Source organism: Solea solea, chromosome 12, assembly GCF_958295425.1.
Source record: "Solea solea chromosome 12, fSolSol10.1, whole genome shotgun sequence".
Taxonomy (NCBI): Eukaryota; Metazoa; Chordata; class Actinopteri; order Pleuronectiformes; family Soleidae; genus Solea; species Solea solea.
Genome location: NC_081145.1, coordinates 20,748,709 through 20,764,317, shown reverse-complemented (window position 1 = coordinate 20,764,317; position 15,609 = coordinate 20,748,709). Strand labels below are relative to the sequence as shown.

The 15,609-nt window shown below is 41.3% G+C and overlaps 1 protein-coding gene across 2 annotated transcripts; it reads left to right on the top strand.

Moving 5' to 3' along the window:
- Positions 1-15,609, top strand: wasla (WASP like actin nucleation promoting factor a). Of its 2 annotated transcripts, XM_058646212.1 has the most exons (11): positions 3-635; positions 3,758-3,892; positions 4,570-4,656; positions 5,228-5,324; positions 6,380-6,403; positions 9,765-9,966; positions 10,369-10,411; positions 11,518-11,671; positions 13,126-13,763; positions 14,563-14,671; positions 14,827-15,609. In XM_058646212.1, the coding sequence occupies exons 1-11, from the start codon at positions 531-533 to the stop codon at positions 14,886-14,888; spliced, it is 1,656 nt and encodes a 551-aa protein (XP_058502195.1). In that variant the 5' UTR covers positions 3-530; the 3' UTR covers positions 14,889-15,609. The 2 variants fall into 2 exon arrangements, with proteins under 2 accessions (XP_058502196.1, XP_058502195.1); XM_058646213.1 differs by lacking the exon at positions 6,380-6,403 and having other exon boundaries at positions 1-635.

Sequence of the window (15,609 nt, the reverse complement as noted above, 5' to 3'; positions counted from 1 at the left end):
AGGACATTTTAACCTCTCCGCGAAATGGAAACGCACAGGATATGCATTTTATATGTAAAATCTACGTAGAATTTGATGTTTCTGTCTGCAACTTTGCCAGTTTCAACATTCAGTCAAAATTACAGGGAATCATTTTAGAGTTTGCCTAAAGCAACACCCCACTCCTTTTTTAAAGTGGTCGACCCCATCCTGCTGCCATGTTGGATGTACGCATCGCCGCTGCAGCTACTGGAGTTTCCGAATGAAAGTTTAGCGTTTTTCCTTCTGCAGATGCACAACGGGTCATTACTTTTGTAAATTAGCACCAAAAAAAGGAGTTAGCGTTCTTTCTGGACCAGTACCGAGCCAGGGAACACACTTCCCGTCCTCCTCCGCCCTCCAGCCCGGAGTCGGACTCAGCGGAGATGATCCGGTTGCAGGCCCCAGCAACCGGAGCCCGCATGGATTTTGTGTAATCAGCAGAGTTTGTTTAGCCCGTCCGGGGTGAATAACCGCATCGTTTCGGGGTTACCCACAACAAATTACGAGCCATGAACAGTCACCCGCCGCCCCGCAGGCTCACAAACGTCGGCTCCCTCCTCCTGACCCCGCAGGAGAACGAGTGCCTATTCGGCTACCTGGGCAGGAAATGCTCCGTAAGTTCCTCCGTTTGTTTATCACCTGCATCTGGGCCAAAATGTCCAGGGATATGCACCTAGTCAGGCTGTCAACACATCGGTACATGACTCATCTCCAGGGGGTTATTCCTCAAATCCTAGACAGCGAATTTAACCTGGTATTTTCTCGTTATCCTAGTTTATCTAATCCTAGACTTTCACGAATACTGCCACATCATATGTTTAAACATTTTTGAGGCATTGAGAATAATAAGTGCCACTTTTAAATAATATTTCAATTAAATGACGTATGGTTTGGAATGAACATTTAAAAAGGGGGGATGGAAACACACAGTACTGCTGCAACATCAAATCCAGTTTCCTGTGTTAATGATGTAGCTGAGTTGTCATGGAGATTCATTCTGCAGCCTGCTAACAGCTAGGCTAACCGTCAGGTTTAAACAGTCCGGTGTCTAATCTGTCTCGACAACAGTCACACAAATCATAATCACAATCACAAAATTCATATATATATATATATATATATATATTTGTCAGTTGGATGTCTAAAAATGCAGTGAATTTTCTATAAAAAATAATTAAACCTATCAAATCTGGCTACAGAACTGTATACATTAACTTGTAAGAACGACAACCAACCTCGTTGATTGTGCATTAATTTCAGTTAAGCACAGTCGTTGGTGGTAACATCAAAATTTCTAGTGTTTCTCGATGTTTGACACTTTTTAAATCATTTTATTACAGTGGATGATTTTTACAGATGGAATGCATCACTTACTCGTGTGCCTCCATTAGTTGATGATTTTTACTGGGTATAAAATGTGCAGCATTTATCTGAATTATTCAAACATGACTTGACCTGCTGCACCTGGTGTGGACCGATCTGACTAGGTCAAGCCTAACTTTCTCAGTGAACTTGGATTTGACATGAGAGACTGGGTTAAAATCAGCATCTGCTTTGAACATGTGCGTTGTCTAATCAAAAGCAGACTTTTCATCAACCAGCTCTCAAATATTAAAATCATTCACTTGACATTTCAGTCAACAGAGTTCCCTGCTCCATCTTTATTGAACTTGGCCAAAAATAATTAATAAATGTCATATGGTTAAAGACTGGTTTCTGCCTCTGTGGCAGCTTTATTAACAATTATACTGTGGTTTTAAACTTCTCTATTGCCAGAAAACCAACACTTGATAAACATAATCATATAGAAGGTAAAACTTCAAAGCAATTACAGTGTATATATGGTCAATCAATATATAGAAAAATTTGAATTATTGAAGATGTAACCAATTTATTGCCCAACCATACCAAGATGTTGTAACCTGCAAAGAGTCTACAAGTCTGCTGTGTATCTAATTGCATACGTCCATTCTCGTTTGCGTTAGAGCCCAAAAGAGCGTTTTGACAGCCAACCTTTGACCTTTTCTGTGTGATGCTGAGCAGTGATTTCATGGTGAAAAGTGTTTCCTGTTGCTCCTCTGACCTGTTCTCATAAGTCACAGAGGAGGAAACCAGCTCAGTGGCATTTCCTCCTCTCTCACCCAGAGGCTGGAGTTACTTTCTGCTGCAGAGGGACAAAACCTGGCAAAGGAATTAACACAGCGTGTCTTCTGCAGAACCCTCAAAAATCACAAAGCAGGACAGGACGGTGCTGACAACAGCAGCATCTTATCTTGCAGATATGAAGGTTAAATTCATTGCAAAATGTCACTTGATCTTATAATGAAATAAAACACTAATATCTGGCTTTTGCCTGCTGGGTGAAATGAATACAAATTGTATTAAATCTGGGGTCAAATGATCCACATAAATGTAAACTGGGTAAACACTCACAATGTAGCAATTTAAAATGGTTTAAATTTGGAATAGGGACTGACGTGAAAGAGTAACCACTGTCATTGTGTGTCAGTGCTCTCCATGGTACTTTACTTTTGTGTGTTGTGCTTCAACTCCTGTGAAGTAATGTAACGTATTCATGCGGTTGGTTGAACTACTTGTAAAATCAGATGTTTACATCTGAAAAGATGCTCTGACTTTTGCAGAGATTTGAAATGCATACTTGTTGTTATGACTGCACCTGTATTGTAAGGGTTAGAGGCCCACAGTCAATTTCATTGAGGCTGGCACAAACACTCACTCTGACTCCAGTATAATCTGATTAAGAATTGGGTAGTAAAAGGTGAAATGTCTCTGTGATCTCAAAACACAATTTTGGCTACAACATAAATCATTTTTATGTTCAATACAACAACTTCAGTCAGTACTTTTGTTAAAATCTGTTGAACAGCTGGATATTCTGACAGCTAATACTGATCTGGCATGTTTGATCAGTGACACCGGTCTCTCAGTTTCAGGGATTTGACAGCGAACCAAGGAGAAACTTTTCCAGTGTCCTTCAGCACTTTATCCAATCAGTTCCCAGAGCTCAACATTTTAGCGTGGCAGTCCTGTCGAGTTGTGAGGTCAGGCTGTTCAAATGCCGCCACTCATCACACATGTTCATGAGGTGATTTAGGCAGGAGGGAGGGGAACGTGAACTGCAGCGTCACACAGGAAGTTAGGCAAAGGTTAGACAAAGACAACGCTGCTGACAGCAGCTTTGAATTCCTTCAAGGTCCTCATTACATATGAGTCTGGACGGACATTGGACATGTAATTTGACTGGTTGTGAAGCTGTAATCCTAGATATTTTTAAATTATTTAAGAGAGTGCTGGCGTTCGAAGCCAAATCATTTCTCCATTGTGCTGTGCACAGTTGAGATCCACTTTGCAGATAAAAGAGACCTTGATCCACAGTATATAGATATGTGTGACTTGTGATCTGAGCTGGGTTTGGTTCAGCATGTCTGTGCTACATGTGATGCTTCTGTCACCGTTAAATGGTTAAACGCCCCATCGATGTCTTTCTCGTTGGTGGATGCTCTGTCACACACGTGGACCTTGGAAGCTTTTAACAAGGAACCAGATCTGTCTGTAAAATCTGCACACAACAGAGGAGATGACTGCCAAGCTGTGACTTTTCTGCTGACTGATCAACTTCACTGCTCACTCACTCGTATTCTACCGCTTCTAAATCATTTTTTAGCAAGCATACAGATGTGATAATCCAACTTTTTCTGTGCTCGCGTCTTCGCAGAGTCTGTGTTCAGCGGTGGTCCAGGTTTACGGGGCCGACCGGAGCGCCATCTGGGTGAAGAGATGCTGTGGGGTGGCTTGTCTGGTTAAAGACAACCCACAGAGATCCTACTTCATCAGAGTGTTTGACATCAAAGTGAGTGAGAGCCGCCTGTAAAGGAAACATCTGTGAAGTTTTAACTCTGCACCGGAGCGCTGAGTGTTGGATGTGAAGACCTCTCATGTCTAACCTGTATAAGGAAGTCTTTTTAGCTGACTTTAGTTCAATATTCCTCATGGATCTGCTGGGCATGTTATGGGAGGTTTGAGTTTCTGACTGATCTTAATCTCGTTGTGTTCTCACTAAACTTAGATGCACGGAGACATATTTTAATCAATGCTATTAGCAAATCGCAAAAGCAGCAATTTAGAAGATACATGATGCAGCACATGTAACCAGAGCCTTAACTAATGGCTATTTATCCACAAACCAAAAATATCTGACATCAGAGAACTTGCTTTTATTATTATAATAATAAAATAAAAACATTGGACCATTTATTAGTCATCAAAACAATTTAGTAGTTGATTCTTAATCAGTTAATGGTTACATCCCTAGTTTAGTGATCTATCTATTTCACTTGGCACCCAGAGATTTGACTTCATCTGCCAAATATGAACTTAATCATCAGGAAAAGAAATGAAGAAGTTAGTATTATTTGAGAGTGGTGGCTGATGAATTCTTAATGTTGCTGTAAAGAAACAGGGGGGTAATGTGAATCTAATTTCTGTTCACCAGATATTTTGTGTTTTTTTTTTTTTTTTTTTTTACAGGAAGGGAAAATCATGTTTGAGCAGGAACTATACCACAACTTCTCCATCAGCTGTTCCAGATCCTACTTCATCTCATTTGCAGGAGACGTACGTATGCAGCCATTTTTACCATCGCCTCCATTTAATAAAGTGGGACTTACACGCGTGGTTTGCTCAAGCTGTTTTCGTGTGTCTCGTTTTTTTTTGCCACAGCCACATTAGTGAAGCAGCCACAGGGATTCATTATGTGTCCCCTCTTTAAAAAGCTTTGCCCGATTGAGCTCTTGAAATTAGAGAGATTACCAATCATAATAAAAAGTGCAAACATCCTGTGAAACTACAAGACAATTAAATTGAGGCACTGTGTTGGTTAAAATACATTTTTGCTCCAGGCAGCAGTTTATTTGCATAAAATGAATTTACATTACTAATGTCCAATTTACAGTAGCTTAGCTGTAATATCTCCATCCATAATAACCGTTGAATATAGTTTATGCCTCTGTCCGACCCGTTCTTGTGAAATATCTTAAGAATACCTTGGAGAAATCCCTCGCTGGGTGTGTCATGTGAATGTTTTTGTGGACATTTTCTGGAGCTCATGTGTCAATTGTCAGAAAGTACGGTGGCCTCACAAAAATTGTGATTTTTTACTGATCTCTGATCCTCTTCTTCCTATCAGACATTTCAGATTGGTCTGAATTTTGCCAGTGAAGAAGAGGCCAAAAGATTCAGAGTTGCCATCAATGACCTGCTTAACCGACGGCAACGCAAAACTGGTGAGTGTAAAAGTTGTTTTTTTTGTGTTCATTGGATTCGTTTTCTGATTTCTTACTTCTCTCATTCTCTACTAACACAATCTGAACCAGTGTCGCACAGTTCTCTGCTTCACTTTGTCCAGACAGAGTCAGGGAGATGAGCAAGCCTTAGAAAGTGAAGTGACGTTTTTGTGTTTTCAAACACTTAGGTTGCATTGCTAGTGTGGACTGTGGAAACAAAGACATTATATTGACCATTACCTTTGCACTACCCATCTTTTTCCATTTGTCTAGTGTTGATAGCGATAACTCTTTTGCCACCTCTACTCCAGCATGAAGTGACAAAAACCGGAAAGATTGAAATGAAAATGAAGTAACAATTTGGGAATCTTCCTCAATAAGCATCAGCAAAATTAAGGGCCGGAATGGCATCTGCAGATACATATGACACAGTGACATGGGTCAAACCCACATCAGCACTGAACGGATGAACATGCATCAGCTGACCGTGTTCTCCCCCTGGGATTGGCTGTAATGTTGTAGATGAGGACGTGTGTTGAGATTGTGTGAGGGACTCTTCCTCTCCTCTCAGTGTGTTTTCCTTGTGTGTGTGTAAAAAAAAAAAAACTGTCCCTGCACCGAGGCTCCTCTTGTTTCTCCTCTGGCTGCCCTCCAGCATCTCTCAGCATGTTGGCCTTTGAAGTGCAATGCTCAAACTGTGATGATGACTGAGTGTTCAAAGGCTCACAGAGCAGGGAGACAGACTTTTCTTGTGGTGAGAGATTTATGTTAGACCCAAGTCTGCTTCCAAACCTTTTGCTTCTCCTCCTCTGCTAATGTCAAAGGCTTCCTGAACTGTCCTTCTGACTGTTTTGCCCACACAAACTGTCAACTGTCAAACTGTCTCCGACACCACTGCGTCACACTAACTGAACTTAAACACATTTCTAAATCTTTAAAAGCTCACCTCCTTCTTTCATCGCTTAAAAGCTCAAAATGATTTTGTTTTGTCAAGTTGGTCAAGTCCTGCCATTGTTGGTCTGAAACTATAACAGTGTTAACATTTTCTTTTGCAGAGAAAAGAGGTGACCCTAAAAATGGTACGTTGAACTCTTGTTAATGCAGATTCCGATTCTTCATTATTCTTTTTTTAATCAAATTGTAGAAATGTCAATCACTTTAACACAATATTTCCCTGGCCACGTCAAACGCAAATTGCAACGAAACTAAATACAAAGCCACCACCGTCTAACTAACAAAATCATAGCTGTTCTACACAACCAAATAGTTCAAACATTTGTTATTCGTCGCTGCTCAATAATGTATCATCGTTTCATGTAATTGCCTTATAGTTGCTTGGTTATGTAAGGTTGAGTCATAACATCTCAGCTGTGTTTGGGGCCTTTTTAGAGGATTTCACACTTGTATGATGCATATTGTGATATAATCGGCATGAGTGGTGCTGTGTGGGGGGAGGATTCACTTTCGCAGCTTTAACAGAGATTTATAATTTTGTGGAAAGCATCTTCGAAGCAGCTCACTACGAGCGGTTGCTTCTGTGTTGATGATGCAAGTACGCTTTTCGCAATACAACAAGAGACGATACCACAACGTAGAAGGAGCCGTGACACAGAAACATAAGAAGCATAATTCAGAGGCCATTACAGTGGTATGATTAATGTCCAGTGTTGCTGTTGTGGTATCAATGAGCAAAATCTAACATGAATAAAGAATCAAAACGTGCATTCAGCCTTTCAGTTTCTTCTGAACCTGTTCTTAAGTAAATTACCAGATCTATTAAATATTATGTATTTAATACTTTTAGGTCCATGCTGTCCTGCAGAAACAGAGCTGGGAGAGTTGATTTGAACAGAAAATGATTACATTTACATGTCATTTGGCAGAGTGCATTTAAACATTTGGGTACAAACAAGAGCTAGAAGTAAGTAAGTGCTTCAAGTAAGCCAAACTGTAAAGTAAGTGCTAGTCATAAGTGTTCATCAATTGAAACAATAATTCCTGCTCTGCTAGTTCTGTTCTTTTAAGTACTATTAATGTATTTAACTCTGAGGATATTTCAAGAGAGATTTAAGATCCATCTAAGAATCTTTTTCCCCCACTCCTTGCTCTCAGTCTCTCAAACTTAAATTTGAATTTAAATGAGATCTGCAGTTCTCGGGTCTGTTTGGACTTGCAGTGTTTTGTGTTAAATGTTCAGTGAATCTTGTGACTCTTGTGACCCCACACTACATTTATCCATCAGGGTGTTTATGCTTCCTGACATATTTGAAGGTATTGTTTCGCAGACAGTACGACACACACTGACACAACATGGAGTCCTCCATAGGTTAATCTGTAGGATTTCGAGGTCCATCTGTGCCATATGTAGACCACATTCTCTGTTGTGCTCTTCAAACCCTGCATTGTATTGAGGTCTATAACACATCTATATGCCAGAGACTCTTTTTTGGGGGGGTGGGGTGGGGGGGTTATGCATGATGTGCATCATGCTCCTCTCATTTATGTTACTGTTTTATATACTGGGTTTTGGTTGTCTGTCATCGCTTTGATGAGCCACAACAAATGCAAAATGTCTTTGTGCACCAGTCTTGTGCGGTGTGTTATTTTAGCAGTCCTGTTGCTGCCCAGAAGAAGTCGTTCTAAATGAATGATGTGTTTGGTTGTCTACGTTTGAACAATGACATGAGCAAAGCTGTGAGCCAGTACATCAAACTTTAATTTACTTCTGCCCTAAGTCTCAAAGGACTTTTAACTTTCATTAGGCCCTTTGACTCTTGGCAAACGCTGAAGATGTAAGGAGCAGGATTAACATATGCAGAACAGCACAGTTGTGGATTTGAGCCTGAATTGTCTCTTTCATTGAAGTTTGTCTCCAGTGGCGTAGATTATTTCTGACATTTCAGATGTGAAACACGAGACTGCCAGGACAACGTTGTTGCTCTGGATTTGTTTATTTGTTGTTTCTAAGCTTCCTGTATCCACGTTGAAGGATCTGGTGTTGTCCTCATTGTGAAAACATTGGTTCAAACACACTTGGAGAGACAGAGACGCAGTTTACGCTGGACACTTGTAGATTATCTCCGTTGTTTAACTTCTTACCTTTTGTGAACCTTTTGTCATAAATCCTGCTAAATCTCCTTCACAATTGTTGTCCATTGATAAACTGAAAGCTGTGAACTTGAATGCACGTTTGCTGCTGTTGACCACCATGTACACAGAGAAGTTATAGGTTGTAGTCTGACATTTGCTGTGAAAGGTTAGTACATAACAGAGTTACCCATGTGTCAAAACTTATGAACCAAATACTCTGCTTTTTTCATTCATCTGGGTGTAGAAGCTTTTCTCATCTCTGCGACCCATATCTGCCCAGAACCATATCTTGCAGCTCTGCATAACGGAGGAAAAACGATCACCAGTCCAGCTCCACCCTTGTACCTGCAGAGTTAAAGGTTGCCTATTTTTCTGGCCATAGACCTTGAATTCATGGGGATTCCAGGGATTTTGGCATTAGCGGTGGATTAGTGTATTTGTCAGATGCTGTTGTGGTTTGTGGAGATTACGAGGGAATGGAGGACTGAGTGTGCCTGACCACAAAAGGACAGGGAACTTCCTTGGCATTAAATTTAGAAAATGTGGATTAAAAAAGATGTGAAAAGACTGATAAAATCACCAGCCTCCTGCCTTATTGATCTCTTAGATATCATGGATTATTAAAGGGATATTGATAATGCAAGCATATGAGGATGAGGAGATTTACTTATCCGAAGAAAAAAAAACAGACCTGCATTCCCTAAAACAAGTCTTCCCAAAAGTTTCATCCCCAGAGCTAAACTGAGCCATCATTTACCTCAAAAGACACTGATTTGAGGTGGTTGCTGATGCTGTTGATAATCCATTATAATCACCCTAAGGGGTCATGTGGGTTCAAAGAAAATTAGAAGTCTGGCCAGAAAAGAGTTCACCTTTTTGTTTCTTTGGTTTGCACTTTTTTTCATAAATTAATTGTCTGTCTTAAGAAAATCACATTCTGTGTGGAATCTTCAAAAGTCTTTAAATGTAAAATAAAACTGTAGACACTTTTCTTTCAGTAAAAATGCCTTTAATATAATCATGACCATGCCATTACAGGCATTTTAATAGTTTGAAAGAAGGTACCTTTAAGTGTTCTTTGCCTTTTTGTTTCTTCATATAATCCATTCAAAGAGTCCAGAATCCTGTCTTAATGTTTAACGTCAGTCGAAGAGTCTTACAACAGTGAGGCTAAAAATGTCCAGATTTGTCCCGAGGGTGGTGTTCATGGAAGCGGTTCCTCCTCTACAGAAGGAGAACATGACATTTAAATCCACTGGTTGAACACACAGTACTTATCATACAATTAGAGACTTCATTGTCACACAGTGGCCTCAGCTCATGGTACAGTATGTCCCTCCCTGTGTGCAGGTCCAGCTCTGCACATGGCCACAGTGGACATCAAGAACCCGGAGATCAACAACGTCAGATTCCACAACTCCCACAGCCACCAGCAGCCGTACCACCTCAACAACATGCTGAGCCACGGCGGTCTGACCCGCAAGGACAAGAAGACCAAAGGCAAGAAGAAGAAGCTGACCAAGGCTGACATTGGCACGCCCAGCAACTTCCAGTGAGTGTGTGTTGGTGCACGCACGTCATTTTTGATTATATATTTGAAAGTGTGTCCTTGCATGCCATAACACCAAAAAGTAGATGTATGTGGGGCTGATGAGGGTTTTAAAGACATAATCCCTTTGGTCAAGTTTGACAGTGTTAATGTAAATGGATGTGAATTCACACTGAAGTAACACTTTGTTACATCAGTAAACATGTGGAGTCTAAGATCATTCAATGACCACACTGTTTCTGTATGCGCGTGCGTGTATGTGCTCACTATCTAGCATGACCGCATGGTCGCCCACATGCACATGCTAAATAGTTGATGTACTTCTGTGTATTGATGTGTTGGTGTTACGTGTGTGTGTGTGTGTGTGTGAGATCTCACCACATACCTGTCCCCGTCTTTCCTCAGGCACATTGGACACGTGGGCTGGGATCCAAACACAGGTTTTGATGTGAGTACGCTCTCTATTCGCACTCACAGACACGTGCACATGGGAGCACAATAGTGACCTGTGTGGTGGCTGTATGATGAATCACACAATAGGCTCTTGTTTCTTCCTGCATATTAACAGATAATCTCGCTGCCTCTCAGAGGCTGGAGGACGGAGAATGTTTCGGGGCTGAATCAGGCAGCAGCGTCATTAGCTAGTTGGATAGATGCATCCTAAAGAAATCAATTGGTCAGAATCAGGTTAAAGGGAGGGAGTGAAATGTACTGGTGAAGCCTTTAACTCGCTTTTACAGACTTCAATACCCTAGTTTGAAGTGCACAATTGATAACATTTTCCAGAGCGAAAGGAAAAATCTTCATTTGAGAAACATGAAAAAGCTTGCAGTGATAAACTCCACACACACTGAATCTGCACATTCAAAGTCAGACTTGCCTATGAAGAGGGATATTGCAGAGTGCACAAGTGGCTTATAAATGGAGACTAACGTCATTTAAGAGTTGACAAATGTTTTGCCGTTGAGAAATGGCGGCTGTTTAAAAACCCTACTTGGTTCCTCAGTGGAACCTGAGCTGCTGATGCATGTCATGACCGAGTCTGGCTGCCAGTGAGCGATGCTCAGACTGAGCGACTCGCTGCTCGTTCGTTACCTTTAACTGGCTCTAAGTAACCGGCTTTAAGCAATTTCTTAGCAGTTTGTTTCTATGTTGGAGGAAAGTTGCGTTTCTGCTTGTTGGCCACTAGATGTCACACTGACACTGACTGGCTGCTGTGTTGTTGGGGGAGAAGCTCACTTATGTCTTCATTGTGGATAATTTCAATTCATAGCCAATGAAAGAGGAGCACAGACCTGTGGATTATTGTACGGCACGAAAAATACATTTTTAATAGCCACCAATTAGGAACCATCATATTCACTTCATTCTCTTCATTCCTCCACAGAAAAAATAGATCCTGATGCACCAAACATTGCTACAAGCATTTCTCTCTGTCCCTAAGCAAACAGATTGCATAGGAGACAGAAGTAAACAATTAGTTTTTAAGCTGTTGCTTCTTTTTCATCTTTGCTGTAGCCATCATCATCATCTTGGTGTTCTTGATGTTTACAGCTGAACAACCTGGACCCTGAACTGAAGAACCTGTTCGACATGTGTGGCATTTCTGAGGCACAGCTGAAGGACCGCGAGACGTCCAAGGTCATCTACGACTTCATCGAGAAGAAGGGAGGGGTGGAAGCCGTCAAGAACGAGCTGAGGAGGCAGGGTGAGAGCGCACACACAAGAGTCAGAGAATATAATGAGACGGGACAGGTACGTGTCTTTGAATTCGGCACCTTTTTTAAAAAAAAAACAAAAAAAAAATCCAAAGTCTAAAATACATTACATCAGTGGTCACCAAACCTTTTTTATTTAGGCAAACCCTGGCATATAAATCAGGTCTCGGCCTTTGCTTTAAGAACTATACATCACACCATCAAATTTAAGTTGCATTTAATTCATAACAACACAAAGAATAAAGGCATGTGGCCTATTTTCTATTTCTATTTCTATTTCTACAGAACAGAATTATGTTCATAGTAGAAATGGGTGGACTGATGAGGAGCTGGTTGTTGTAAGAGTGCAGCGGCACCTTTAAGTGCTCTGTGTGTATGTGTGAGGCACACTGCGGGTTAAGTGAAGTGTGTGACATTAGTAGAGTCCCTGATGTGTATTATTCTTTGCCATTTCTTTGTTTCTTTAAACAAACCTATGTTTTTCAATGTACCCTGTCGTTATTGTATGTGTTTTATTTTTATTGCTCTGTGCAGCACTTTGTGATTCCCTACCCGTGAAATGTGCTATATAAGTAAAATTTACTTATTTACTTACTTGAAGCAGCTTTAATGCCGGCCCTGGAAGTAACATCTCCTCTGTACTTTGCAACTTGAAGGTAAACAGAGACGTTAACACTGGGTCGCTAAAGTTTGGTGGCATAACATACTTATACACTTGCCTTTAACTAACGTAAGAATAAATTCTTCCTCCTATTCTGGATGAAATAGTATATTTACGCCTTATATAATAAGATATTATATAATAATTGCACCTTTATCTAATTATTATTTAACTATGGTATAACGTCTTGGTTACTCAGACTACTACAAAAGTACTACAGCTGATTCAAGAGAGAGGAAGACACTCGCCAAACGTTCACGATCATTAACTGTGTGTTTATTTACCTACAGTGAAAGTCCCAAAGATCGACACAGTCCTTCACGATCGCGGGGTTGGCGACTCCTGCATCCCATGATTTAATTGTGGCATGTTCAAATGTGACATAATGCCAATTTGCAGACATTTTTGCTAATCACTTCTTCACTCCTCTACAAAGGTAACTTTAATGGAGCAGTGAAAAAGTACATTCCAGAATTTGGAGTGTGGTGTTTTCCTTTGTGAAACCTGTATACTTACAAAGATTTGAAATCTGATCAATGCATAGACTTTTTAGCAGCATCAGAGACATTTGAAAATTGGTATTATTATCAGGTTTGTATAGTTTTCTCACTGAAGAGTAGGCGACTGCTGAGTTGCTGCTTTTCTTTCCTCAGACGCAGGTGTCGTTGTCCCCAAGTAGTATTTCATTCATGTGAAAGTCTCCATATATAACCAGCTGACAGCTTTCTCGTGTCATCTTCAGTGGCGCTGTTCCAACTTGTTCCTGTATCTCTTGCATTGCAGCACCCCCTCCACCTCCTTCTCGTGGTGGACCACCACCACCTCCTCCTCCACCACACCAGAGCTCGGCTCCACCCCCACCTCCTCCTCCTCCATCCAGAGGGGGCCGAGGAGCCCCTCCTCCCCCTCCTCCGTCCAGAGCACCTGCCTCAGCTCCTCCTCCTCCTCCGCCCTCCAGACCAGGAACTCTGGGTGCCCCACCTCCCCCACCACCTCCCACCAGAGGGGGTCACCAGCCTCCCCTTGCTTCACACCATCACCACCACCAGCCTCCACCTCCTCCCCCTCCATCCCCCTTGCACGCATCCATTACCCCCCATGCCCCTCCACCTCCACCTCCCCCACAGCCCCACCAGTCTCCAGTCAACAGCGGGGGCATCTCTGCCCCTGCTCAGCCGCCCCCTCCTCCTCCTCCTCCGCCCCCACCACCCGGCCCTCCTCCCCCTTCAGAGCTGGACGGCGTTGGTGGTGGCGGAGACTCGCCTCATTCGCCAAGTCCAGGGGGGAAGTCGGCGCTGCTGGACCAGATCAGGGGAGGAACTCAGCTGAAGAAGGTGGAGCAGAACAACCGAGCGCCGGCCTCCAACACCGGACGAGACGCTCTTCTGGACCAGATCCGACAAGGAATCCAGCTCAAGAACGTAAGACAAACGGAGTGTGATTCCCACATGGTACTGCAGGCACGAGCAGTCAATAACTAAGCTTCAGCTAATCGAGTAAACACTTTGGCCGAACATTGGGCCTCTGTTTGCAGCCCACAGCTAACTTTCTCAGTCCAGGGTTATACATTATATACTTCTAAATCAGAGCTGGATGGGAAAAGTATTTCCTTTCCTTGTCTTTGGGTGAACATGGCTCTTATGTTCCTGACATAAGAACATCCAGCAAGAACATCCAGCTCACACACATTTCTGTTTTATAGAGAAAAAAAAATACAGTCCAATACAGGTATGTAAAACCAGAAAGGGAGTAAATCCCAAGTAATCCCAAGTTTTTGGATTTTGAATTCTACTGTACCTTATTTGTACTAAACAGAGAAGATCGAGTCTTTATTTAAAAGAAAAACATTGCTTTTCTCAAAAATCTATGATTTAGGGTTTGGTGAAAACTGTCATGTTCCAGGTATAATTGTTAGAAAGACGCAGTATTAGTGAGACGCTGGTAAGGATACTTACTTTCCCTCAGAGCTGCTGTTGTTTTGTGTCGTTGTTAACACCCCTGCTTGAAAAACACAACAGATCTGAGTGAACACAAAGAATAAAGTAATTATACTGTTTTTTTTATAGTGATGGAATAATCCTCTGAATGAAAGCCTTGTAGGGAATCAAACTTAATGCAGTTTTAAGATTAAGTCAAAACGTTTTCTATTTCAGCTTCAAGTTAGTTTAAAAAAAGAACCATATCGCACATTGTGAAGTGGATTTCTTTGGTTGTCTGCAGGTGCCGGATCAGCCAGAGTCCAGCCCTCCGACGCCGGCCCCTACTGCAGGCATCGTTGGTGCTCTCATGGAAGTCATGCAGAAGAGGAGCAAAGCCATCCATTCTTCAGGTAACGATGACTGACTGAAGTGTCTATTACCTGACACTTTGATTAAACCCTCAGCATGAAAGAGTACAAGTACAATGTTCCACCATCAAAGTGTCACTCTTTTTTTTTTTTTTTTTAACGTTTTTAAATATTTATTTTGTGTTTTCTTTTCCAAGACGAAGACGAGGATGACGATGAAGACGAGGACTTTGAGGATGACGACGAGTGGGAGGACTAGTCTCCTCTCGCCCCACCAACCTATCGCTTACACTAAAATATCTTGTAGAAATCTTCCAGAATCTGACTAAAATTGTAATGTAAATGTTGTATGACTTTGCTGTATATTTATTTTTGCCTCTTTTTTTTTTTTTGCTTTTTTTTTTATTATGATAATGATGATTAATCTGTGCAATACCTCATCCGTTAAATCTGTTACGTTCATGCACCCCAGCGTTGTTACAGACGTAACTTTTCATCAGAAATCGTCAGAAAGCACTTAAATGTGTCAACAGCACAATGTGGAGACTCGGCCGGCTACATTTCATTATTAATAATAATAATAATAATAATAATAATAATAATATAAAAACACTATCTGCTCCACTGAGAGGAATTTGAGTCCTCATATGATCCTTTGGGAAATATTTTCCGTGTTCATTTCTCCGCGTAGGAAACGTGTAAAGGGAGACGTACGTGCGACCAAACAGGCAGGATCCTCTTTGTGTTGAAAAAGCGGTCGACTTGAATGCAAGATAACACTATTTTCTTACTGTGCTTCTTTTCATACCTTTCAAGTTTCCTAATAAATTGTAGTTGTAGTTTAGCCATGTTATTTTTTCATTACGATATTTTTCATTGACCAAAATATGGCAGCATGGTTGCCTCACGTGGATTTTCAACTTTTAATTTTTTTTTTTTTAATTATTATTATGTAATTAAAGTCGTTTATTTGCACACAG